We start from the raw sequence: 27977 nt of genomic DNA on the forward strand, positions 1-27977 counted from the left end.
CAGGTTTCCAAGGAACTTTCTCTCATGTCAGAAACTGTTTGCTTGACCTCTTCTTAAACACTCAAATATACTCTTGGAGCACCAGAGTAAACACCAATAAAAAACTTCAACTCTGAGCTCCCAAGAGCCACTTGTGAGTCAAAGCATTAAAACAAATTTCACAATATATTTGCCTTGCCAAATACTCCTTGTTTCAGTCATCTTGGCTGTACAAGTTAAGTGTGCCTAAAGAGAAAGGCTCCACATCTAAATAGTTTCTGATAGCACAGAGGAAATGTTATTAGTACAGGCGACAAGTTCAACTTTTGATCATGAACTAGGATGAGTGTGGCTTGGTATAAAAAATGAGATGAAACAGAGAAGACAGGAAGGCTGGGGAAAAGTGAGATGACTGCCGGGAGTTTCGAGCAGAGGTCATGTCAGAGATGCAAATACCTTTTCAGCTGATCATTAGCCCTTTCTCTGGAAGGACACCTATTGCTATAAAATGCCAAGAATGTGTTTCTATCATTAACTCCTCACTTTCTCTTCTTGCCAAAATTCTAAGTAATTGAGTAACCACTTTAACTCTCAAAATACTCCTGAAGCAATGTTTGCAAGAAATAAGGAGTTCCTTTTGGTTGTCATGGAGATATTTCTAAGGACAGAACAAAATCCACCATTTAAATTTAATTCTTATGATAAATCACCTGGCAGTCTTAGAACAATTAGTAAGAAATAGAGACTAGCAATTATATTTTGAGTTTCTACTGTGTTGACAATTAATGCCCTATAAATGGGATCCCACAGAGTTCTCTTGTCCTCTTTCCACCATGTGAGTACACAGCAAAAAGATGGCAATCTGTGGACCAGGAAGCAGACTCTCACTAGACACCACATCTGCTGGCATCTTGATCCTGGAATTCCCAGCCTACAGAATTCTGATAAATAAATGTTTGTTTTTTAGAGCCACCTAGTATGCTAATTTGTTACAGCAGCCCAAACTGACTAAGACACCAGCAATAGGTTTATATCTTAAGTATGTGAAAGAAATTGATATTTGTCTAGAAAGGAATCAGATACGAAGAGCTTTGTTTCAACCAAGGTAAACATCGAGCATTCTAAAAAATTGAAACATACGAAGTGGAGATCGCTGATTGGTGCTGACAACTTAAAATTAGAAATAGTAAGACAAAGTACCAGGCGGTAAAAGCTGAATTAAATGAAACTTTGCTTTGTTCTGTCACTCTTTTTGGTAAATGGGCACAAGTGTTTCTATACCAACCTGACACTACAAAGGCCAGGATATGTACAAGTAGCAATTTTCTTTATGATTATATCAATGTGTGTGTCTCAACTTTTTGAAATGAGTCAAAGTGAGTCAAAATGAGTCAATACCAAATTGAGACCTCTGTAAAAAAAATTCAAGCATCTAAGAAACATATAAGCTAGTAACTTTGTAACAATTTTAAAAATCCAAAACTTTGAAATCAATATTTTAAATATAATGACTATAGGATTAGTCAATCTATACACAGAGTATATCTGTCTGAATTTCAAAGAGGCTACTGATAAATATATTTCATTTTAAAATGCCTCTCCATTTCTTTCAAGTAAGCACCTGAATAAGAAATTCCAGTTATTCCCTGCTAACAAAAAAAAAAAAAACCCAAAAGGTAGCATTTTTCAATGTTTCAAATACTTATGATATTTTAAATTTCTATGCTATAACAATTTATAAGATGTATATATTTCAAGATCATGCATTAATTCATTTTAGGAAACTATATATGAACTGGGCTTAATTTTTTGGTATGGACATAAGTCTGTAATTATTATTTACAATAGATGTTTTTTCCTCACAGAAGAAATCTCAGAATCCATGAAACATATTTTCTTCTAAAGAAATATACCAAAATTACTGTTCTTTATAGACGTAACTAAATTAATGATGTATGCCTTAAAAAAAAAGGCAGATGATATTTTTATTTGATCACTTTATAAAGGAGATAGGTAAGTCAGCAATCTCTGAAGAGAATGTGGAAATTCAAACTTCGTTTGGCTGTGTCCCTGCAGCACTGATGAGTTGATGATCTGTGTCTACATAGTCTAAAATAGCAGTAATCCCAAATGTAACATGCTGCAGGCTTCAACACAAAGCACTGAAATACCAGGATGGTGGCACAGGAACCAAAGGAATTTGGAGACAGGGGGTCAATAAATAAATTGATTCTTCTTACTGGAAGTGAGTGATTACTCTCAGGTTCACTGATTACTAACATAATCCTTTAGGTAATGGTTGTAAGTAATGACCATGAGCTAAGGATGTCTTTTTAGGTGATCCCTACCTCTTGAACTTTCTTGCTTAAGACCAACCAGTCCAGTTAAGAGAAAAGAGCTTATGGGTGGTAACAGCATCACAGAAAGGGGGATGGGGAAAGAGAAGGATGATACCAAAGAATCGAATGACATCTATGACAGCACTCAGGCAGCGGCCACTGTAGGTAGACAAGCCAGTGAATGTGGAGATGAACTTGCAAAAAGTCTGGAAAGTGTGTCCCCACCCCCACCCCATCCTCATCCACTCACTCTCCCTGGCCTGACAGTCATGCACAAATATTTTAATAGCAATGCTTGCATCTAGAGATTAAAGGCCTTATATAAGTGCTGTAAAAAAAAATCAAGCAAGCATTGTTTTTGGATGTAGATTAGACGAGGAGCTCAGAAGGGGAGATGTGGGCAATCCCTGTGATTAGTCCTGTGATCTTCATGAGTATCCCGCTTCCCTCTCCCACGTAGCCCTGCACTCTGTGCTCATGTTCTCCAGCCTTGTTCTTTTCTACATCCCCACCCCCTCCACAACTTGTAAGAAGCCCTGCTCTTACTGTTTACTTACACTATCTCCAACAGTGTTTATCATATTATTTTACTTCAAAGCATTCCAAGAGAGCAATCACACAAATAAAAACTGTTTTTGAAATCTAGATCTGCATTGACATGGCTCTACAGATAGACTTGAATATATGTACACATTAGTATATTTAGACATAGCTGCACCTGTATGAGATAAGTTACATGCTTAAATGTTAGAAACATGTCAAAAATGTCTTCTCTTCCATACACATAATATTGTTAGCTAAACAATATAAGTCTTGCTAATCAAATAACCACTGTGAAATACCTGATTCACTTTGCACCCAACAGCTGGAGCTGAAGCTTGTATTCCCAGCCAGAGCTGAACATAAGCACAATAGGAAAGGCAGAAACAGCTGCAAACTCTTGGGAGAAAACATTTGCAAAGCAACTTTGCCTTTAGGCTTCAGGGTAGGAAGGAAGTAAAATCATTCTTCTGTTCCTTTTCATGTATGGCAGCTGTCTTTGGGGAAAAAAATTATGTCCCTTCTATTTTGTAACAGAAACTTCATAGTATTATTGAAACATGGGTTGTAGAAACTTAGGCTTGGCCACAGATTCAGCACTTCAGTGCAGTCAAAACATTTACAGAAGTTAAGTCACTGCTTGGATAGATTAGGCTGGATGGTCCCCAAGTTTTTGCTGTACTCCTGACTCCATCTCCAACATTATTTGCTGTAAACAAACTGGATTTTAGTGATGGTGATTCTTTGATCCTTTAAATGGTTTAGGATTATTTACATAAAATTTTACCAAATGGAATTCTCTTAGGCAGAGAAACAGATCCTCTCTCAGTGAGTCTCAATAGCCTTGTGTTTTTTATGTCTTTGTTTTCTCTAGGTCTCAGGTACATGTTTCTATTTTTCCTACTAAAAATTTAGTTCTTGAGAGGAAGGTTCTCTGTCACAGCTTCCTTTGCCTCACTTATTTGCCTAGTAAAACATAGTTAGTATGTTCCTGATATATAAGGAATGAATTGAGAGTTACCTGGTTTCAAAAAATCAAGGATATCAGTGCTTTTCATAAGAAAAGTATTTATTTAAATACTTATTTTCATCTTTGGTTTTAAAAAATCAAGGATATCAGTGCTTTTCATAAGAAAAGTATTCATTTAAGTACTTATTTTCATCTTTGGTGTTATGGATGCACAGGTATATTATAGCTTCTTTGATGAAAAAGCTGGGAGATAAGAATAAAACATTTGTTACAGCAATTCTATTCTAATGAAACTGATATATATAACATGCCACTTGGTGAAATCTGTCACACAGCAGAATTTACTCAGTTATTAAAGCAATCTATACAAAAATGGAATTTTATTAGAACTTTAGAATCTGGAAATAGGCCAGGAACTTTATGATGTGAAAAAGTGTCAGACCTAAAGAGACTGTAGAAAGCTTATTAATATGCAACTGGATTGGTGAGGTAATACACAACATAAGAAAACGAAAGCAGAAAAAAGATAAAAGGAGGCAAATGAACATAGGGAAGCCAGTGAGAATTCAATAAACGCTAGTTTCAGTCATTCTCCTTCAGATTTTTCTTGGAATTCTCTAGAATAATATAAATATCAACTAAAAACACATATAAACACATAACAACACACATTTTACAAGGACAGTAGATATGACCATATTTCAAATTTGGTGGAGTGCTTGTCTATGTGGGATGGGGCTGGGCATCTCTCCTTAACATTTTGAGGACAGAATTAAATGGTTTGAAGTGGGTAAACAGGAACACTGGACTGGGAGAGAGGGAGCAAGGAAGAAAAAGCATAGTTAATTGTGAAGCAGTGGGAGGAGGGGAGATCAAGTGTGGAATTATTTAGAGCTATATGATTCGTTGTGAAGTGGGAAGGTTTTATTTACACGTTTTATGATTTTGCAAAAATTCCACCAGGCCCACTAGTACAATTAGAACATTTGATGCATATCCAGACTGTTATAAAGACAGTGGTAGTTTTAAAAAATATGTTTTGTTAAAGAATACAGATAGAGAATGTACAAATGAGCAAGTCATAGGAAAACATCATCATCCTCAATTGCTTTACTGAAAGTCATTTCCTGACCAGGATGTTAATTATGTCAGATGATCACGAAATAAATATCTCCCTTTTAAAGAAATTTCTAGTCTTTGTGGAAAGTCAACATTTCCATAGATACCATCATCATTGTGCATTAACCAAGAATCTACTAATGAACTCATGTTGAAAGCACTACCAATAACTATTAAAACAGTAAAACAGACCCAACATGAGAGCATCTTAATTTCTGCAAAGTGCTAGGGTTTTTGTATCTAGGAGACACGATAATTGCAACTCTGAAATGTGAACTTTTATTGTATGGGAATACTGTTGCTATCCATTAAAAGCATTTCTTAACAAAATCTGGATCCTTTTTCCCCCAGTGTTTGCACTTCTTTGTGTCTGACCCCATCATTTTGCAGAATCAGAAGAGCTGGAGTTACAATGGGATTCTGATGATAACGTCCCTTCCTAATGCCTGCCAATATTTCTCAATGATGTGAATGTTTCTTCTCATGGAGACGCACAGTTCACACAATAGCTCTCCTTTGATCCGTAGCTTCCCCTGAAATAGGAAAACATCGCCTGGAAGTGCTTTAATTGTTTCATTTTATTTTCCAATCATGTGATTTAAATCATGAATGGAAAAAAGAAACCTCAAACTGTTCCAGGCAAGAAAATTAAAGCAACCACATTTAAACTGAAAGCTTTAAGAATTTAACAAAAAAAGGCCATACACTTCAAGAAAGGGACTAGGCTTCATTGTTTTTCTTTCAGTCTGTGTCTCTAGCTTCCACTGTGATTTTCGCTTTACAGTATTTGCCAACACTTTACTGTAAAAAGAGAAGCAAATTAATTGTATGACACTGGATAAAACAGACACAGCCACTCTCAGAAAGCACGTACCTGCATGAATCGACCTTCTGACGTCCCGAGATTAGCGATGGTGAGATCTCCTTTGATAAAGGTGGATATAGATGTTAAGAGGACTTGGTTGAACTGGCCCATGAATAAGTCAACGCGTGGCAAAGCTGTGGTAAACTCCGTTCGATATTCATCATTGCGCACTTCACATCCTGATGAATTTCTCAGAAGTGTCTGGAATAAAATACGGTCATAGAATTAATGTGAGTCCAGATGCGAGCAAGCTGTTAAGAAACTTCCTGGTCTGTCTTTTCAGAGGTTAGAGGGAATGGCAAGGATAACAGACAATCTGAAAATGGACATATAGCCCCAGATAGGCAGAAACAGTTCCAGTGACCTAAACGACTTCAGTATCAGTAAGTGCCACTGTATACACACAGATGCTAAAACTAGGGCTCCCCTGGAGGCTCAGATGGTAAAGCATCTGCCTGCAGTGCAGGAGACCCTGGGCTTGATCTCTGGTCAGGAAGATCCCCTGGCAAAGGGAATGGCAATCCACTCCAGTAGTCTTGCCTGGAGAATCCCATGGACAGAGGAGCCTGGCGGGCTCCAGTCCATGGGGTCGCAAACAGTCAGACACGATGGAGTGACTAATACTTGCACTTTCACTTTCTAAAACTAGGATCAGATCTTATCATCACAGTTTTTACCACGGTTCCACATGTAAGTACACAAAAATGGAATTCAGCAGGCGCTGGTAGGAGAAAAACAAAACTATGAATGTCTCAGGCCTGGACATAAAGCCAACACTTCCAGCAGGCAAGTCCAATGAGGTGGCTATCAACTGGAATAATCGTAAATGTGGGAGTCACACTGGGCCACTATATTTTAAACTGTGTGCCTTTGCGCATTTGTGTACAGCAAGGTGGTGAGGAGTGACGATTTATAGAAAACTCGTGAGAAAGCAGCAGAGAGCCAACCCCAGACCCAGGTGCCTGCATCATACAGCAATTATCTGTATGTTTGTGAAATTCATGTTACTTCTGTCTCAGTTCTTCCATTTGTAAAACTGAGAAAATTACAGAAATACACCTACCTTACAGAGCTGCTGTAAAGATTAAATGAGCTAGTTTATAGAAATCTCTTATAAAAGAACCCAGTACACAGAGAACACAGAGAAATTGTCCTCACTATGGCGAAAGGCTCAAAAAATGCAAAAGTTATACATCAAATGCTTTATTAACCAGCTAACTAAAAAGCAATTACCACCCAATCAGATGGCAATTTATTTTTTAGTTTTAACTTCAAATGAAAGGATTTAAAGAATACTGTTCGCTAATATATGACAAGCACTTGGATCCCTCCCTTCTTGACTCTTCAGTCTCCTGCTTTCCCTTCTCAGTCAGTTCAGTCACTCAGTCGTGTCCAACTCTTTGCGACTCTGTGGACTGCAGCACGCCAGGCTTCCCTGTCCATCACCAACTCCTGGAACTATCCATTGAGTCAGTGATGCCATCCAACCACCTCATCCTCTGTGGTCCCCTTCTCTTCCTGCCTTCAATCTTTTCCAGCATCAGGGTCTTTTCAAATGAATCAGCTCTTCGCATGAGGTGGCCAAAGTATTGGAGCTTCAGCTTCAACATCAGTCCTTCCAATGAATATTCAGGGCCGATCTCCTTTAGGATGGACTGGTTGGATCTCCTTGCAGTCCAAGGGACTCTCAAGAGTCTTCTCCAACACCACAGTTCAAAAGTATCAATTCTTCAGCACTCAGTTTTCTTTATAGTCCAAATCTCACATCCATACACAACTACTAGAAAAACCATAGCTTTGACTAGATGGACCTTTGTTGGCAAAGTGATGTCTCTGCTTTTTTTAATATGCTGTCTAGGTTGGTCATAACTTTTCTTCCAAGGAGCAAGAGTCTTAATTTCATGGCTGCAGTCACCATCTGCAGTGATTTTGGAGCCCCCCAAAATAAAGTCTCTTACTATTTCCATTGTTTCCCAACTATCTGCCATGAAGTGGTGGGAACAGATGCCACGATCTCAGTTTTCTGAATACTGAGGTTTAAGCCAACTTTTTCACTCTCCTCTTTCACTTTCATCAAGAGGCTCTTTAGTTCTTCTTGGCTTTCTGCCATAAAGGTGGTGTCATCAGCATATCTGAGGTTATTGATATTTCTCCTGGCAATCTTGATACCAGCTTGTGTTTCATCTAGTCCAGCATTTCTCATGATATACTCTGCATATAAGTTAAATAAGCAGGGTGACAATATACAGCCTTGACAAACTACTTTCCCTTCTACTACTTCTCAAACTGTAGCATTTGTCTCCTCTGCAGGACCATCCATGTTTGCCTATCAATGTTAGGGTTTCTCAAGGCTCCATCCTAGGGCTGCTCCTCTGCTCACTCTTGACACTCTCTACCCAGGATATGTTTTATTCTTTTTAGTTGACACTCTTATTTGTGCCTCCAGGCTACACTGCTCCTCTGAGCTGACTGTACATTTATCAAACTGCCTACGAAACTGGCATTCAGATGTCTCAGAGACCTCAGGCTCAACATGACCAAAGTAGAAACAACAATTCTCCTTGCCTGATCTCACGATACAATGTACCCCAGCAAACGGCTCCACCATTTCTCCAGGTGCACAAGTTAGAAATTTAAGTGTCATCCCTGATTCCTCCCCATAAACAATCTACTGCCAAGTCCCATCAATTCCACTTTCTAAATATCTCCTGGGTCCTTCCAGTTTTCTTTATCTCCACCATGGCAACTTCATCCAAAGTACCCCCATTTCTTTCCTGGACTATGAGAATGGCTTAACTAGACCTGACCAATCCAATCTCATTCAACCTCTTTCTATATCCATTCTCCACACTGCAGCCAGGTTTTCTTTTTAAACCACATATCTCATCATGTCACTCTGCTTAAAATGCTTAACATTTCCCCAGTGTTCTTAGGATCAAGGACAATATTTTTAACATGCCTGGTTGGCTCTTGCCTCATCCAGCCCCTGTTCAAATTCTCCAGACTCAGCCTGCATTGTTTTCTTCCTTGCTCCCTATGCTCCAGTGAGCTGGCCTTCAGTTCTCCAAATAAGCCAAATGTCCTCCTACAGAGTCTCTGAACATGCTGTTCCTTCTGCTCCCTCCACCTCCATTAACCTTGGTAACTCCTATACCTCCTTCAGATCTCAGTTTGTCATCAATTCTTCAAAATGTCTACCCTGATCTCAATATCGAGGTCAAATGCTTCTACGATAGACTGCCATAATACCATTTACCTATATGAAATGGCACTTATGGCTGCAACCACCATTTGTTTTTGTGAGAATATGAGTGATGTGAGATTTGCCGAGTTCTTATGATCAGAGACTCTGCCTGTTTACTACTGTATTGTTAGTAGTAGATGAAATGTCACACACAGTAGATGTTTCATAAATATTAATTGAATGAATGAACAAGTAAGTGAATCAATTATGGGTAGATGGGGAATGAGTGTGAAGATACAAACCAAATTACTAAAGCTATTTTTTTTTTTTCAGGAATGGGGGTAGTTTAAGAGTTTACAAGAGACAAATGGAGAGACTGACTCCGACTATCCTGACAAAATGATTGCAAACTGGTAACTCTGAGGCAGATAACCAGGGCAAAAAGGTGTATAAGTAAAACAAAGCCTAACTTGGAAGAAAGAGAGAAAAAGTTCAGTTTTACACATCTTTGTATGAAGCAGAAGTCCGGAAAATGATTTATTCTATTATTGTCCAGTTATATTTGTCATAATCATAAAGTTGTTACAGTATATTTCAAACCAACTGTTTAAAAACAAACTGAAATAAAAAATTTAAATATCCTTATGTAAAATAGGCTTCCCTAGTGGCGCAGTGGTAAAAAACTCGCCTGCCAACGCAGGGGATGTAGATGCGATCCCTGGGTCAGGAAGATCCCCTGGAGAAGGAAATGAAAAACCACTCTAGTATTCTTGCCTGGGAAATCCCATGGACAGAGGAGCGTGGAGGGCTATAGTCCATGGGAGTCACAAAAGAGTTGGACATGACTAAACAACAACATATAAAATAACCTTACTCCATAATGTCAAACTTATGTCACACAAAATGCAGAGTTCTTACATCTATTAACTTTTATGGTTAAATATAACCTAATGTGCTGTTTTATACAGCAACAACTACTTTTTTATTTTAAATGGTGAAAAATTAGTGAACAGAGGGTCTCAGAGATGCTAAACTTATGACTTATAATTAACAAGATGTTATAGTTCTAGACATTTTTGATATATATTAGTGAGTACTCTTTTACTATTTAATTAGAATCTTTTCTTCACTAAAGTGCTATAGATTGCTCTGAGGAGTAGCAGATAACTGAGATGTACCATCAATTCAATAGTAACTGATTAATTGGTAATTAGGTTTCCACTGGTGATCAATCATCCATTTTGAAGAGGGCTGGAACTAGAGAAGCTTCTTAAAGGAACAGAGGCCAATTTTAAATCAAAGGCCTTCTCAAGTATTCTGTTATAGAGGAGGCTGCTCTTCAGAGTCAGCTTCTCTGATTTTGTTCATTTCTTGTTCTACTTTTTTCTGTGTCTAGGAGGCATTCTGTGAACTTTAAAGGCTCAGACTTGACTTGGGATTCAGTGCTGGTGGAGATATGATGGATTCATCAAGATATAAAACAACTGGCAAATTATGGAGCAGAGTCTTAGGTTGTCAGCTAGCAGCAGCAGTCTACTAGATGATACCATTCTAATGGCAGAAAGAGAAGAGGAATTAAAAAGCATCTTGATGAGGGTGAAAGAGGGGAGTGAAAAAGCTGGCTCAAAACTCAACATTCAAAAAACTAAGATCATGGCATCTGGTCCTATCACTTCATCATGGCAAATAGACAGGGGGAGAAAATGGAAATAATGACAGATTTTCTTGGGCTCCAAAATTACAGTAAATGGTGACTGTAGCCATGAAATTAAAAGATGCTTGCTCCTTGGCAGAAAAGCTATGACAAACCTAGATGGCATATTAGAAAGCAGAGCTATCACTTTGCTGACAAAGGTCCATATAGTCAAAGCTTTGGTTTTCCCATGTACGGATGTGAAAGTTGGACCACAAAGAAGGTTTACTGTTGAAGAATTGATGTTTTTGAACTGTGGTGCTGAACAAGACTCTTGAGAGTCCCTTGGACAACAAGGGTATCAAACCAGTCAATCCTAAAGGAAATCAACTCTGAATATTCATTGGAAGGACTGATGCTGAGGCTGAAGCTCTAATACTTTGGTCACCTGATATGAAGAGCCAACTCACCAGGAAAAAACCCTGGGGCTGGAAAAGACTGAGGACAGGGGAAGGGGGCGACAGAGATGAGATGATAGGACAGCATCACCGACTCAATGGACATGAATTTGAGCAAACTCCAGGAGATTGTGAAGATCAGGGAAGGCAGGCAGTCTATGGGGTCACAAAGATTCTGACATGACTTAGTTATTGACTAAACACCAATCAACAAGAGTCCAAGAACTGTCTCATTTATCTTTTAACCTCACTGTGTACCCTGCCTAGCACATTGTGTGTATTTAACAAGTCTGCTGAAAAATTAATGCATTTGCAAAGTAACCCAGGGTTAAAGCCCATTTGCCTACCCAGCTTGCTTTGTGATCTATGTTGCTGAATGGGACAACCTGGAGAACAGAGGTTAGATGCATCTCAGATTGTCTGCAAACTTACAGGACCTCACTGGCCTTTTCTAAATGAAGGCAGAAAAACAGGACCAGACCTTAGCTTCTATTTGTCTGTTTTCTCATGTGTAAGGCTTTTTTTTTTTTTAACCATTAGTTAATAACTGATTTTAAAAATGTACAAAGCAAACATATGGTATGATGCTTTAAAATAGTGAAATTTCATTTGTTTATTGGCTTTATCACATGTAACGCTTAACAACCATAGAACTCTGCATCAGAATTAACGTAATGTTTATATTGCACACTTCAAGGCGTCTCCTTCAGGAAAGAGAAAGTTCTCTAAATGGTAGTTCCTCAAGGACTGAGAGGATTAAGTTATGTCTCTACTCCCTTTTCTCCCCAACCCCCAGCCCCCCAACAAATTCCAAAGTACAGAAACTTTGTACAGTGTTGTAAAGAATGTACAGAATTCCTTGATCTTGAAAAATTGTGTACTTTGGAGCCAAAGCCAACAAATATCATGTCTGGTTTGAGTGGCTTTCAAATTTCATAAGCCAGGGGACCCCGACCGAAACTTTTTCCTTTTCTCCACAGCTGAGATCTATAGGAGAGGGACTACTTCTTGTCTCTTCTTGCTGAGAATCCAGATAAAGTTGACAGCTGTGGTCAGAGTGGCAGGAACTGGCTTGCAGAGCTGCAGGCTGTCTTTGAGCTTGTACAGTAGACTTTTAACTACTAAGGAGCCTTGGTTTAAACTCTCAGCAGTGCAAAGGTAAAGTATTGTGTAAATACAACGAGATATCCATCTGATTCGCGGTCTCTTACAGATAACAAGTGAATGTATTCCTTGCTCATTTGCTCAGGAAAGATGGGGTGACTTCTCACCACTTTACAACAGTTAGTTTCTGGATGTGACATCTGGAGTGGGATTTGCATCTAACTGGAAGAACAACTGGTGGGCTGCAGTCCATGGGGTCCCTAGGAGTCGGACACGACTGAGCAACTTCCCTTTCACTTTTCACTTTCATGCATTGGAGAAGGAAATGGCAACCCACTCCAGTGTTCTTGCCTGGAGAATCCCAGGGATGGGGGAGCCTGGTGGGCTGCCGTCTATGCGGTCGCACAGAGTCGGACACAACTGAAATGATTTAGCAGCAGCAGCAGGAAGAACAACTATAGACCCACTGCCAGGGGTCTCCTTGCCACTTGTGCTCTTGTGCTTCTCTTGAACCCAGAGGTCTTGTGCTTTGGGGTAAAAGTGAATGCAGCTTGTGGAGAGTAGTTCTTTGGTACAACAGCTGCTTTGGGGTACAATAGAAGAGTCTAACAAGAAAGGTTCACCCCAGCACCAGTTGAGGAGCCAGATGAAACTCTCTTTTTGATAACAAAGGGAAGAAGAAGGAAGGAAGGAAGGGAGGAAATCAGTCTTCACCCTGCACCTACACTGTGCCAGGCACTGAGTTGGGCATTTTCACATACAAGCAGAGACACGGTAGCCCGGTGAGGTTCTATCACATTGACTTTCAGCAGGAGACTCAGGGCAGCCAAGGGTGGCCACAGGTTCAAAGTGAAACAGGCATTCAAATTTAATTCTCTCTGATTCTCAAGCTCAAGAACTGCTTATGCTACTGTTAACTATTCTGGGCAAAGTTCCTAGGATTTCAGAGTTACAAAAATGGAAAGGGCCTTAGAGATCACCTTACTCCAGCCCCCTCATTTTATGTACAAGAAACTGAAAGTCAGGGAAGTTGTAATTCTCAAGAGTAAGAATCACTTAACAAAAGTTACCATTCAATATGTAAACCCACAACTCTTCAAAGTAGGAAATGTAGATTTGCCTTCTCTGATTCCTTTTCTGGGAGAAAGGGTGGAATTAATCATTATTTTCTGGACCATGGGACACAGATGATCTCCAGCAATTTGAGCTGTTCTAGTCAGTGTGACTCTCAGATCTACCTTTTTGTCACCTATTTTGGTTAGCGAACATTATGAGGTTTCTATCCTGGTAACTTGAAATGTCAGCCATCATCTACTTCTCTTTCTCTAGCATCCCTCACAGCCAACCAGTTACTAAGTCTTGCTAAACCCTGTCCACAGTGTCTCTTCAGTGCTACCTCCACCCACCCCTGTACCCCTGCCCCAGGTGAGGTGTTCCCTTTTCATCTGTGTCCCATTTCATCTGCCTTGAAGCCGTTATGAGCTGTCACTTCATTCTTCAATACTTCAGTTGCTTCCCAAAAGCCATATGACATCCAAATATGCCTCTATTTACATTTTTAGTCTTTTTTCCATTTAAGGCATTAAGATTTCTCTTTAAGATGGTGAAGTGACCATCTAGGACACCAAATGAATCTCAAAGTGGCTATAATGACACAAGAGCCTTCCCGTTCTTGTATTCTTACATTTGCTTTGGCAGCTGACATCCCCCTCCCGCTGGCCACTGATACCCACTCCCTGCTCACGTAAACCTGAAGCCTGACTCTCTTCCAAAGTCTCTTTGCAACATCTTTTCAATTAAAGAAGTAATGTGTTTATTGGATGGGGAAGGGGAGACAGTGACAAAGACTAAGAGTAGAGGATAGTACAGGGCACGGGGAAGATACCATACAGCTTGAGATATTTGAGTCAAGAGAGAAAATCACCTAGTACAATACATTGTCTAGGCATATATACACATGTGTAGCACAACTAAAGGCAAGGGGAAGATGAACAGATAATTCGCAAATGCCATTTACCCAATTTTCTGGGGTGGGAGGGGAGGGATATGACTGGGCGGTACACATGGGGGCTTCAAAGGCATTGGTAATATTCTCTTTTTAAGCTTCATGGTAGAGAATCAGTATTTATTTTTCACACACATAACACATACATGTATACATTATTCTTTTGTGTATATGAATATAATCATTAAAAATAAATTTTAAAAGAAAACAGTGAATAAATGGAAAGTAACAAAGTGGAGAGAGTCTATTAGGTATTCTCTCCAACCCAACTTCTTGATGTCCTAAGCAGGTTTGAAACATTCTCATAGCTTTTCTCAGCTCACAGAAGCTCACAATACTGATGTTAAATTAACATCTGCATGGTGCATTATGGTTTTCAAAGTACATTATCTCAGCTGATTCTCTCAACAAGTCTCAGCTGGGTTTGTCATGATTATCATATTTCTACAGGTGAAGAAACAGGTTCAGAGAGTCGATGCTAAGTATCAGAGCCTGAGGGCTTCCCTGGTGGCTCAGTGGTAAAGAATCCACCTGTAAAGCTGGAAATTTGGGTTCAATCCCTGGGCTGGGAAGGTCTGCTGGAGAAAAGAATGGCAACCTGCTCCAGCATTCTTGCCTGGGAAATCCCATGGACAGAGGAGCCTGGGGGTTTACAGTTCATGGAGCTGCAAAGATTTGGACAGAACTTGGCGACTAAACAACAACTGGAACCTGAATCCAAGGTGTTGCTCTAAACTCTGTATTCCCTATATTGCATCATGCTATTTATCTATTGGTTCTCACAGTATTTCTGAGGCAAACACACACTCTAAGGATAGTCTAATAAGGACCTGGGAGGAACGAAAAATGAGAACAGGAGATGAATGGTTCTACCCGAGCTAAGATTTGATGAATCCCGTGAACTCAGGCAAATTGCTTGCTCTATCTCGGTCTGAGTTTTACTTTATTTATTTAACAAACATTTGTTCATAGTGTGTATGATGTGTCAGACATTGTTCTAAGCAATTTTGAAATATTCATTCACTGAATCCTCTTAACAATCCTAGGAGCAAACTGAAGGACTGAAAGGTTACATGACCAGCTGTAGCAGGGCTAAGACTAAACTGAGGTCATTGTGCCCCAGGGTCTTCACTACTATCCTAGGCTACCTGCTCCTTATCTATAAGGGGAGCGGTGGAGAGAACTGACTTCAACTTTCTCTTCCAGCTCTACCATGCTGTGGGTCTACAGGTAACTTTCCAAAGCTTCTCTGGGCCTGGAATCACCAAGCTGCCACCGGCCCACTGTTGGAACAAATTATTACTCACGATGTTTAAGATGCCATGAGTGATCACTGTCCCCCAACCACCAGAGGCTGCTTCAAAACATACATAGATTCTGGATACATACATCCATTTAATAAGAAGTTTTGAAAAGCATTTAGCTTTTAAAGGTTTATCCTCTTCTAAAATAATTATGTGATGTTAATTCTGAGAAACAATGGTAAACATTCTGTTTGGGTTTTCTTTAAACTTGTTAAAGGCTTGTTTCGTTAACCTAGAACCTTATATACTGTCGTATGCATGTGTGCCCTGTCACTTCAGTTGTGTCCGACTCTTTGCAACCCTATGGACTGCAGCCCACCAGATTCATCTGTCCATGCGATTCTCCAGGCAAGAACACTGGAGAGGTTGCTAAGCCCCTCTCCAGGGGATCTTCCCCATTCAGGGATCGAACCTGTGCCTCTTGTGTCTTCTGCATTACAGGTGGATTCTTTACTGCTGAGCCACCAGGGAAGCCCACATACTGTCAGAGTTAAATAACAGGAATTACTCAACAATCCGTAAGCCTTGAAGTAATACTTTAATTTAGTCTTTCTTTACCTTTTCATGAGTACCTGACAAATATCTCTAACCTAGCTGAAACATATACTATTTTTTTTATAAAGAAAACTGAAGTGCTATATACTTCAATGTATTTGATTCAAAATGTTTCCCCTAATTAACATTATGATGCATGCAGTGAATATGCAATTACATTTAATTCAGTATAATTAAGTATGTGATATATTTAAAATAGTGATTCTTCTAATTGATCTATAGGACAAATTTAGCTCTTCTATAGATAATTTAAATCAGTCTTACAGAGAGATTTTTAAAAATGTTCTATCTTGTGAGATCTTTGCCAGTTCACTCATACCAGCTCTCTTCCCTCCTTAACTAAATTAACAGAGACAATTTAATATTAAGTTTATTCACAATATGTTTTAGACAAATTTTATGGACATGTAATAATGTTTTTCAGGGGGATACATATTTCAAAAGAGAAAATTCTTCTTTGTCTAAGCCTTTTAACAGAGTTGGCTAAAACTCAACTGCTTTAATTTCAGGAACTCCACTTCGTTTGTTTCCCTAAATTTCATTCATGTGCTCTCTTAAATTTGCTCCATTGGACTCGGAGGTGGGTGGTATTGAGAGCTGACCACAGGCAGAGGCACAGAGCTTTGAACTTACAGTGTTTGCTTATGTTTCTTTCACACGTAGTTCAGCTTCTCTCAGTCTGTTCTCAGATGTCTAAGACATCAACAAGCTGGGATTCTCTGAAAAATGCTGAAGAGTCAGCTCTCTGGCAGAGCAAGCCCTTCCTGTTGGGGTCTTTAGTCTTTAATGCAATGCCAAACTATTAGAATCTGCCTGCAATGCAAGAGACCTGAGTTCAACTCCTGGGTCAGGAAGATCCTCTGGAGAAGGGAATGGCAACCCACTCCAGTATTCTTGCCCGGAGAACTCCATGGACACAGAACCTGGTAGGCTACAGTCCATGGGGTTGCAAAGAACGGACACAATGGAGCAACTAACACTTTCACTTTCAGGCTATTAGGGTGCTGTGGTCAAACCCTAAGAATATGACTTCATTGTTTTGTGCTAAGCAGGGGATGCCTGATGTTGGGCTCAGTCATGATTTAAAAGAAAGAAGTTTCCTTAGTAGTTTTGCTGCCACGAACTTCTCCTGATGAAGTGATCCTGCCTCATGACTTCAATAACCTTAAACTTCAGTTGGAGTTATAGGAGAGGAGCAAAATGAGTGAGCAGTTAAAGAAAGGCTGACCATCTCTAGGAAGGAATAAAGGGCAGCTTCGGACAGTCATGAACATAGTATAACCAGACATCTGGCCAGCCAGCTCAACTCTGGTGATTCATGAGGTAATGGAGCTGTCTCGTGGTGATGACCTAACTTTACACACCCAGGCGCATTCTCTGTTCTGAGGACCAGCCCTGTCTCTGCAACTGCCTTAAGGCCAAGTTTGAAAGTACCATTGATGACATGGAAACTCATCATTTTTCTTTCCAAACTGATTCCCATTCCAGCTTCCTATTTCTATATGGCATCATAGTCACTCTCTCCCTAAGCCTGAGGTCTTAGTCATCTTTAACTCTTCCTCTTCCTTTATTGTTTATATCTACCTATCTACTCACATTTTTTTTCTACTGAATTAAAGGAAAGTTCATACTAAGACTCCTACAATCCGATTTCCTTGATTCCATAATCTCCTTCCTCAAGTCCACTTCTTAGTCATGCCCAGTGGCAATCACACAACCCTAGTGGAGAAGAGCATGGGTTCAGGAATGACCCTGCCTTCATTGTCTGTGTGAACTAGGGGGGATACTTAGATCTTGAAACCTCAGTTCTTCACTTGAAAAATAGAAAAACACATACCTAACAGAATTGTTTCAAGGTTTAAATGAAATGACTCTAGTGTCAGCAATATATTAAATGGTCACTTCCTTCATTCACACAGTCATTCAAAAACATTTATTGAGGTCTGTGGCAGGGTGAATAGAGTTCCGCCAAAAGTCATATAGCCACCTGGAACATCAAAATGTGACCTTATTTGGAAATAGGCTCTGTCCAACTAATTAGTTAAGAATCTTGAGATGAAACACTCCTGGATTTAGTGTGAGTCCTAAGTCCAATGTCTGGTGTCTTCCCAAGAAAAGGAGAAGACACAGAGAGACACACAGGGAAGATGGCCATGTGAACACAAAGTCGGTGATTGGAGTTATGCTGCTACACCCTAAGGAATGGCTGGGACCCCCAGAACTGTAAGAGTTGTACAAGGAAGAGTTTTCCCCTAGAACCTTTAGAGGGAGCATGACCTTGACTCCTGGACTCCAGAACTACATGAGAATAAATTTCTGTTGTATTAGCCACCAACTTTGTGGTCATTTGTTGTGGCAGTTCTAGGAAACTAATACAAAACCAAGCCATGATATTGTCCTGGATATTGGAGGATATAAAAGCAAACAAAAAAGGCCTAAGTCTATTTCTTGTGCTTAGGAACATAAATAGTTGTCGTTATTATTACTGTTGTTGGTTGGTCTACTGAGTCTTCATCGTGCCTAGAAGAAAAAGTTCAAAATTCTAATTATTTAGGTTAAGAAGCTTGTAAAATGGAAACACTCATACCTATTTAGTAGAATTATCTATATATAGTAAGGTCAGACTTATTATCTATCCACTATTATTTTTCATTATTCTTAAAGCGGGGCTTGGCACCCGTTTTATGTAAAAGGGTAAGGGAGCAAAAGCGGCTTTCCTAGTGGCTCAGACTAAAGAATCTGCCTGCAATGCAAGAGACCAGGGTTCAATCCCTGGATTAGGAAGATCCTCTAGAAATGAGAATGGCTAACCACTTCAGTATTCTTGCCTGGAGAATTCCATGGACAGAGGAGTCTGGTGGGCTATGGTCTATGGGCTCACAAAGAGTTGGACACGACTGACTAACACTTTCTTTTTTCAGAGAGCAAAAATCTTGGCTTTTGAGTGCCACTGGGTCCCTGTAGCATATTCTAGTTTAGTCTATTTTTTTAAGCTTTTAAAAATGTAAAAACCATTGTTAACTTGCTGGGTGCAAAAAAACAGGTCACAGTTTGACAACCCTAGCAAATGTTTCCAAAGTCCAGCCTGTTTCCTCAATATCACTTGAAGGCAGTGTACACGAAGGGAAACAAGAGGTAGGCACATTTTTTTGTACTTTACATTACAGCTAATTAATAATATAAAGTACAAAAATTACTGTTGATAGCTAAGTTCTGAAAACATTGGTATAGGTAGTAAATGCTGTAAGATTAGATAAGGATGAGATCAGAGTGGGCTTAAACAGCTCATGGCAGAGGCCAAAGTTGAGCCTGGCCGTGATAGAAGTTGAATTAGTGAAGAGGGAAGAGAGAAATACTTGGAGCAGAATATATTTTATGTGTATGTGTATATGGATTTATATATACATGTGTACAAATGCATTTATAAATAAATGAAATAAATATACATATTTATTTTCCTCTTGAGACACTGTCAGGATTCAAAAGATGATTCAAGTTTACAATGATAGGGGCTTTGGAATTTTGAATGTTAAAACGTTTGCTTCTTTATCATCATTTCCTAAGGTGATTCAGATCTGAAACAGACCAAGTCCATGTGGTTTTGGTTAGCAGCCTTCATAGTGCCTTTCAATCACCTTTATGAGTGACAGAGTGATTCATAAAAAAAAGTTGTTCCAAGGGAGGCAGATTTTAATGCTTAGTGCACAGAGGTTTTCTGCTTTTATTAACAGAAAAAATTCAATGTATACTTACTCAGAGAAGTATAAGAGATATTCAAAGACAGAACAGCAGTTACCCTGCATTAACCAATAAAACAGAAGTAGTTCCTCCTGAAGAATAAAAGTGCCGTGGTCTGTTTATGTGTCTAACAGTGTCATGCTCAATAGAAACAGGCTGATGAATGTCTTCGTGGAGGCCCAGGAGAGGTGAAAGATGGATGAAACCAGAGTCCTTCAATTATGCCCCCAAATGTTGTTTAAACCCAGAACTGTATTCTAGCCTGCTGTCATTACCTCTTATAACTCATTTCTATCTTATCACTGTGTAGGGAGGCTCTTCACTCCTCTTTTCCACTTGTTCCTGCCTAAAATCTGTGGGCGAGCTTTCTCACTGGCCAAGGTCCTTGAGATCCTAACAAAACTCTCTTCTAATATGACTGCAGCTACATCAAGGCCAAACTCAAGAAAGTTTCTCTCTGCACCAAGCATGTACTTAAGTGCCTATGAAACAGTGCCACTGTGGAGTCTAATCCTGTGGCCATTGTAAAGGAGGTACCAAAAAAGATTTTCATGTTCAAACTTCTTTTCCTTAGCCTGTACTTTCAACTTGAAATCACAGATTGGTGATCAGTGGCGAAAAATCTATGGAGTCCAAAAGCAAGCTTCATGGAAGGATGCTTCTACTGGTACCACTGCTTGAGCAATAACCTCCAGAAGGCTTTGCAATAAGGTCCCTCATAAAGACCATGTCACCCACACAAAGGAGATGCTCTGTTGATAGGCTTGAGAAAGCTTTAAGGAGCTCAGAGGTTACACTGTCTTTCTTTTATTTTTAAATGGCTTTAATTATGTTTTCCTAATTTTGGTTAAGTACAAATTTCTGGAATTTCTGTCTATTCATCGTCCTATCTTCATCTTTTCTTTTTTCATTTTTCTCCTTTTGTTCTTTGATTCATCCTCATCTTAAACTGGTAGATGGAGGAGGGTGTGTGCATGTGAGTATGAGTGTGTGCATATGTGTGTGTGTGTGAGTGTAAGGAAAGGGCATAGGTATGGTGAATGGAACTTTCCAGAATTTCTTCAATGCTCTTTAACTCTTGGAAAGTTCCCAGTTTTATCAATTAGTTTTTACAGATTTGGAGGAGAAAAAGAAAGCTGTTTTATCTACAGATAAGATTATTTTTGCTAATCAGCATTACATTACATCATTTGAAATACGAGGTTTTGTCACGACTAATTGTTATTTTGATAAGTATATACTTTGTTCAAGCTGTTTTGGTAGGTACCGAGGGTATGGAGGTAAAAGCTATAGCTATCTTCAAGGGGCTATAAGGGACCAGCGAACATATTACTATGAAATATGATTAAAGATATACTAGAAATAAGCAGAGAGTGCTACTGGCGCATACAGGAAAGGCAACTTATCTAGAATGAGGGGTTGGGGAAAAGTTAGAGGAGGTTTTCTAGGGAAGGAAATGCCTTAATAGAGTTGTAAAAAACGGAGAAAATGTTAACCTGACAAAATGAGTGTCAAAGGGAAACTGAGGTAGGTGAAATAATATGAGTTAAGTCAAGGTTCTGAGAGAGACCGATGAATTCTGGAAACTACAAGTATGATAAGTTGACACATCCAATAAGGGGTTAATAATACCAAAAATGCATACAACTCAAAAGCAAAACAAAATATAACTTAAAAACAGGCAAAGAACCTGAATAGATATTTTTCAAAAAAAAAAAAACATATAAATGGCCAATAGGCACATGAAAAGTTGCTCAACACCATTAATCATCAGGGAAATGCAAATTAAAACCACAGTGAGATATCACCTCATACACATCAGGATGGCGATTATTAAAAAGACAAGAGATAGCAAATACTTATTAGAATGTGAAGAAAAGGGGATTCTTGGACACCTTTGGTGGAAATATAAACTGCTATGGTAAACAGTATGAAGGTTCCTCAAGAAATTGAAAATAGAACTATCACATGAGCCCACTTTTGAGTATATATCCAAAGGAAACAAAACCATTCTCTCTAAGAGATACTTGTGCTTCCATGTTCATCGCAGAACAAGTCACAAAAGCCAAGACATGGAAACAACCTAAATGGCCATCAATGGATGAACAGAACAAGATGTGTGTGTACACACACACACACACACACAAATGGAATAGTATTCAATCCTAGAAAAAAGAAGGAATTCCTGTCATTTGTGACAATATGTATGAACCTGGAGGGTACTATGCTAAATGGAATAAGTCAGACAAGGAAAAACAAGTATTTCATTGGATCATTTATATGTGGAATTTTATTTTTAAAAGTTGTATTCATAAAAATAAGAGAATAGAAAAGTGGTTGCCAGGGCCTAGGGTGGTGGGGGAATAGAGAAAGTTTGGTAAAAGCATACAAACTTTCAGTGAAAAGATAAATAAGGTCTGGGATCTAATGCATAACATGGATGCAGTTGATAACACAGTAATGTAAAATTGAAATCTGCTAAAAGAGTAGAAAAAAGGAAAATGTAAGAATGAGAGAAAATAGAAAGTTAAGAGTAGGGCAGAGTGGCAGTGGTATGCTTGAGGCATCTTGTACCAACTTACAGAGACAATTGTGAATATTTCTTCTTAATTTTTATTCAGTGACTTGAAATTGGCTTGCTGCAGGTATTTACACCACTCAACTTGATAAAAGATCACAAATCAGGGACTTCTACCCCTCCTGTGGGTGTGTTAGTTGCTCAGTTGTGTCCAGCTCTTTGAGACTCCATGGACTGTAGCCCACCAGGCTCCACTGTCCATGGAATCTTCCAGGCAAGAATACTGGAGTGGGTAGGCATTCCCTTCTCCAGAGGATCTTTCTGACCCAAGGTTCGAACCTGGGTCTCCTGCACTGTAGGTGATTCTTTACTGCTGAGCCACTGGGAAAGCCTGGCCCCAGAGTTAAACATTTGCCAGACCACCACTGAGTGTGAAGGAAGACCAGGAAATAGCCAGGATCAAGGTAAGAAACCCCTTGAATACCATATTGGAGAGTGTGGACTTCACACTGAAACCATTGGGGAACCCTCAAATTACTTTTAAGGGATGCAGTTACATACATGGGTTGGCTTTCAAGAAAGATTACTTACTCCAAGAGCAGTCTGGGACCACTCAGACTACTTGGGGATGAAGATGGAGCCAGGGAGATCTAGTCTTATCTTATTGGTATCATTTTCAACAGATGAATAAAAACAAAACCTGTCCAGAATGACAGTATACAATTTTCTGTTTCTGCTTTGGGTATACACACAAGGAGAGAAGAAGTAAAGATTTTCAAAGTTCATATTTACTATGACTAGGTTTTCTTCTGGAGAAAGCGCAGAAGAAACAGACTTAATTAGGTCATGCTAATGAAGACGGTTTAGATAGGTGAAATAATTTCTTTGGAAATATTATTTCTTGATTAAATAGGTGTTGTTAGTTGCACCGAAACCAGCAGCTGCTTATGGTACTTAAGAAGGACTTAAATAAGGTTAGTGCACTGAATGAGAATGTCAACATGGGTTAATGAGTGAGAGAGGCTGTGTAAACTATTACTTAATCCCAACTGAGAGTTTCCTGAGCCATCGGGGACTGAGCTGAGGTTGACAGACGAGAATAAGGTTAGAAGGAAACAGAACATTAAACAAACAATAGTTCAGTTAAACTTGTGATTCACCTGGAATTTAGAAAGCTGTGCTAGTAGCAAAAAAGGTAACATGAAGCTATGTCAACATTGTTATTAAAATAATTGTCCAGTAACTCACTGGATCAGAGATTTTATTACATATTGGCAGAGAAAATAGAAAAATTGACTGTTTCCTAACCAGTTCTTGAATACCCAGTTTATAGAGTACTAAATAAGGCACCAGGAGCTCTAACAGCTGGCTCTAAGGTACCAGAGAGTACAGGGAGAACTTTAATATCTAAAGCTCACACAAATACTAAATTAATATTTACTTATGAAAATTTAGGTGTTTACTTTTCAAATCTTTAATAATCCTTCTTTTTTCATGAGTTCATCTTCATTCAGCTGGCTTGTTATTTTATCACTAGTGTGATAAGATACTCAATATCATAGTTCACACCATGGCTACCCTAGATTCTATAATTTGGAGGTTTTTTTTTTTTTAAATATAGAATTTTCTTTTGTTAGGTATGGTAAAGTCCTGGTGTATATTTTCCCAGGATCTGTAACTGTCTCATAAAAGATGAACTTCAAATTTTCAACACTGAAGTAACTATGTTTTCCTGTGTAGAATCCACTAAAAACAAATGGACATAGGACAGGAGGCCTGCAGTCAATTACTGCACCACCAAACCATATACCCAGGATCATAAAAAGCATTGTTTGCCTAAAAATCTGAAACTGCTGTTTATGTTTTCATAACTGTTTGATTCTAAAAAAGTATCTAGATAGATACCGTAACTGTCAAAATTTACCATATCATTTTTAAAAGCAGGCACATATTTTAGTCCTTCCACTTTGTACATGTCAAACCCTGAACTTTGACATTTCAATATTAATTACAAGTAGTACTTACTATTGTTAAACCACCACTTAAATACTATTCATCATTCTGCAAACACTGACTAGTATCCCTATTAGTGGGTCAGTAACAGAATTGATCTTGTGCTTTGTCTGTCCAGTTCTACTTGGAATTAATACTTTTCCTCTGACTCTTCTGAAATGAGAGAGTTTAGTTGAGAGTATAAAACACTGTGTATTTTTCCCCCATATCAGCTCTAAATAAATCCAATGTAACTGGTGTTTTTTTCAAATTAGAACTATTTCTCAATTATTCTTACTAATATATTTACTGATTCTTGTTTACCATGATGTTGGAGCCACAGATAAATTTATATTTGATGAATCATCAGGAATATTATATTATAAATTCTTCTTTATTAATTTAATTCAGTTCCTTTAGTACCAGGATCACCTAACTTGACCTCACATTCACCTCTGTTATTGCACTGTAGAATACTTCAGTGTCTTAGACCTTCTCAGATTAGTGAAAACATGAAGAAAAATAATTTCACATCCCTAATCTTTTCTGAGGTTTCATATAAACCATATTCACAAGGTACTCTTATAAACAATCTCTTACATTCAAAATTCTGGTCACTTTACTGGAAAATAAACAGTCCTCTGCCTGTAATTATAGCCTTCAGGAAGGGGCAAGCCAGTGACCTCTCTGACTTGTAGGTACAGGAATAAGCCCTAAAGAATAAATGCCTCCTATTCCCTCATCTTTTCCCTTGGCAAACTCTACTTCATTCAGGGCCAAACAAATGTGAACAAAGTGAACAGTGCAAAAGTGAGAATTTCTCTCTACTCTTCATACATATTTTTTTACCTGCATTGCAAATATTTGTGACTTGCAGAGATGACAAAAACAATGCTTCTTGTGGTCCAGTTACAAAAATGTATTTGTTGATTTTATCAGGCCTTTTATCCAAACACTGTAGCAAATCAGGTGGTCTCTCTTTACTGTGCAAATATACATACATATTTTTTGGAAGACAAATTTTTTGTCAAAATCAACACTACTGTCTATGATCTGCAAAGCACATCCTTAGGTACAAAAAAGCATGACAAAGTGCCTAAGGCAAACTTATTTAGATATTTGCAGAATTAAATATATACAGATAAACATGACTATCATGAAAGGAAAAGGTAATATGTGTCTGCAGCTAGAGATGCATTAGAACTACAGCACACGCCCATATACATGCTCATGTACACTCAGCAGGTGCCCATGACATCTCATGAGTCCTTGGGAACACTTGTCTCTCTCTTGGCCCTCAAGGCCACATTATTCTCATGACAAGGAAATGGTGTAAAATGGATGTAGTTGTGTAGAGGACGGTCCACAGATGCAGAAAGACAATGAGGCTCAGCATCACATTCCTTTCAATTCCATCAACTTTACAACTTTGACAGTCTCAAAAGAGCTTATTTTGTGTATTTTCATAATTATATGACTCTTTTTTTGTCTTAGGACTTACTGGTAACAAGACAATCCCATCTGTCCCTAAGAAACATGGGTTTTTCTGATGAGTAGGGTCCTAAGTGTTGGCCACAGAAGAAAGAAGAGGGGGAGAAGAAAGAAACAACTTTGACAGATATAAGGAATTTCTGTTTTCAAAGAAGGTGATTAAAGTGATAGGCTATGGGAGGCAGTGAAAATGAGTGCTATCTAAATTATGTCCTTAGCTTCTAGAAATCCACACATTATCTTCTTCATAATAAGAATTATTAATACTTGGCAAAAAGTGACAATTTCTTAGAAACCAAAGAAAAGACAAAGTTTGGAAACACTGACAACTTTTTTTAAAAAAGAGAAAGTGTTTAAAAAGTTAAATTCTCCAGCACAGTTTTACCTCTTGTGATAGATTTTTCTACATTTAAAGTAATATGCACTTATGGTCAGAACCCATTTTAAAAAGCCACAGCATGTAGTTAAGACCACAAACTTATGATATAGGTAATGGCTATCAGTTTGTTAAAAACTGGCTATGTACTTGACCATGCAATAAAGACATAATTGTTTTTTCTAAAATTTTGAGCTTGATGTAAGTTAACTTTTAGGTTCATGAAAAAGTTAACTTTCACCTCTTCCAGGTGGCCTTTTGTGACTGTACTACCAAATTTAGATCTTCCTCTTTATTTTCATTCACAGATGCTTGTTTCCCTTACACTGTATTTCATAAATTATCATGATGTATTTGTTTGCTGGTATGACACGGAAGAACTGTACAAAAAAGATCTTCATGACCCAGACAGTCATGATGATGTCATCACTAATCTAGAACCAGACATCTTGGAATGTGAAGTCAAGTGGGCCTTAGAAAGCATCACTACGAACAAAGCTAGTGGAGGCGATGGAATTCCAATTGAGCTGTTTCAAATCCTGAAAGATGATGCTGTGAAAGTGCTGCACTCAAAATGCCAACAAATTTGGAAAACTCATCAGTGGCCACAGGACTGGAAAAGGTCAGTTTTCATTCCAATTCCAAAGAAAGGAAATGCAAAAGAATGCTCAAACTACCGCACAATTGCACTCATCTCACATGCTAGTAAAGTAATGCTCAAAATTCTCCAAGCCAGGCTTCAGCAATAGGTGAACCATGAACTCGGTGATGTTCAAGCTGGTTTTAGAAAAGGCAGAGGAACCAGAGATCAAATTGCCAACATCTGCTGGATCATCGAAAAAGCAAGAGAGTTCCAGAAAAACATCTATTTCTGCTTTCTTGACTATGCCAAAGCATTTGACTGTGTGGATCACAATAAACTGTGGAAAATTCTGAAGAGATGGGAATACCAGACCACCTGACCTGCCTCTTGAGAAATCTGTATGCAGGTCAGGAAGCAACAGTTAGAACTGGACATGGAACAACAGACTGGTTACAAATAGGAAAAGGAGTACATCAAGGCTGTATATTGTCACCCTGCTTATTTAACTTACATGCAGAGTACATCATGAGAAACGCTGGACTGGAAGAAACACAAGCTGAAATCAAGATTGCCAGGAGAAGTATCAATAACCTCAGATATGCAGATGACACCACCCTTATGGCAGAAAGTCAAGAGGAGCTAAAAAGCCTCTTGATGAAAGTGAAAGAGGAGAGCGAAAAAGTTGGCCTAAAGCTCAACATTCAGAAAACGAAGACCATGGCATCCGGTCCCATCACTTCATGGGAAATAGATGGGGAACCAGTGGAAACAGTGTCAGACTTCATTTTTTGGGGCTCCAAAATCACTGCAGATGGTGACTGCAGCCATGAAATTAAAAGATGCTTACTCCTTGGAAGGAAAGTTATGACCAACCTAGATAGCATATTCAAAAGCAGAGACATTACTTTGCCAACTAAGGTCCGTCTAGTCAAGGCTATGGTTTTTCCAGTGGTCATGTATGGATGTGAGAGTTGGACTGTGAAGAAAGCTGAGCGCCGAAGAATTGATACTTTTGAAATGTGGTGTTGGAGAAGACTCTTGAGGGTCCCTTGGACTGCAAGGAGATCCAACCAGTCCATTCTGAAGGAGACCAACCCTGGGATTTCCTTGGAAGGAATGATGCTAAAGCTGAAACTCCAGTACTTTGGCCACCTCATGAGAAGAGTTGACTCAATGGAAAAAACTCTGATGCTGGGAGGGATTGGGGGCAGGAGGAGAAGGGGA

At 38.8% G+C, this 27977-nt stretch overlaps 1 protein-coding gene across 2 annotated transcripts in view; it reads right to left on the minus strand.

Moving 5' to 3' along the window:
- MET (MET proto-oncogene, receptor tyrosine kinase) overlaps positions 1-27977 on the minus strand; it is a 115811-nt gene that overhangs the window by 48578 nt on the left and 39256 nt on the right. For both annotated transcript variants that reach the window (XM_040260887.1, XM_040260885.1), the window contains exon 3: positions 5822-6013. In XM_040260887.1, the coding sequence (XP_040116821.1) occupies positions 5822-6013 (192 nt within the window). The remainder of the gene's footprint in view (positions 1-5821; positions 6014-27977) is intronic.

The sequence above is a fragment of the Oryx dammah genome, unplaced genomic scaffold (genome assembly GCF_014754425.2).
Source record: "Oryx dammah isolate SB20612 unplaced genomic scaffold, SCBI_Odam_1.1 HiC_scaffold_18, whole genome shotgun sequence".
NCBI lineage: Eukaryota > Metazoa > Chordata > Mammalia > Artiodactyla > Bovidae > Oryx > Oryx dammah.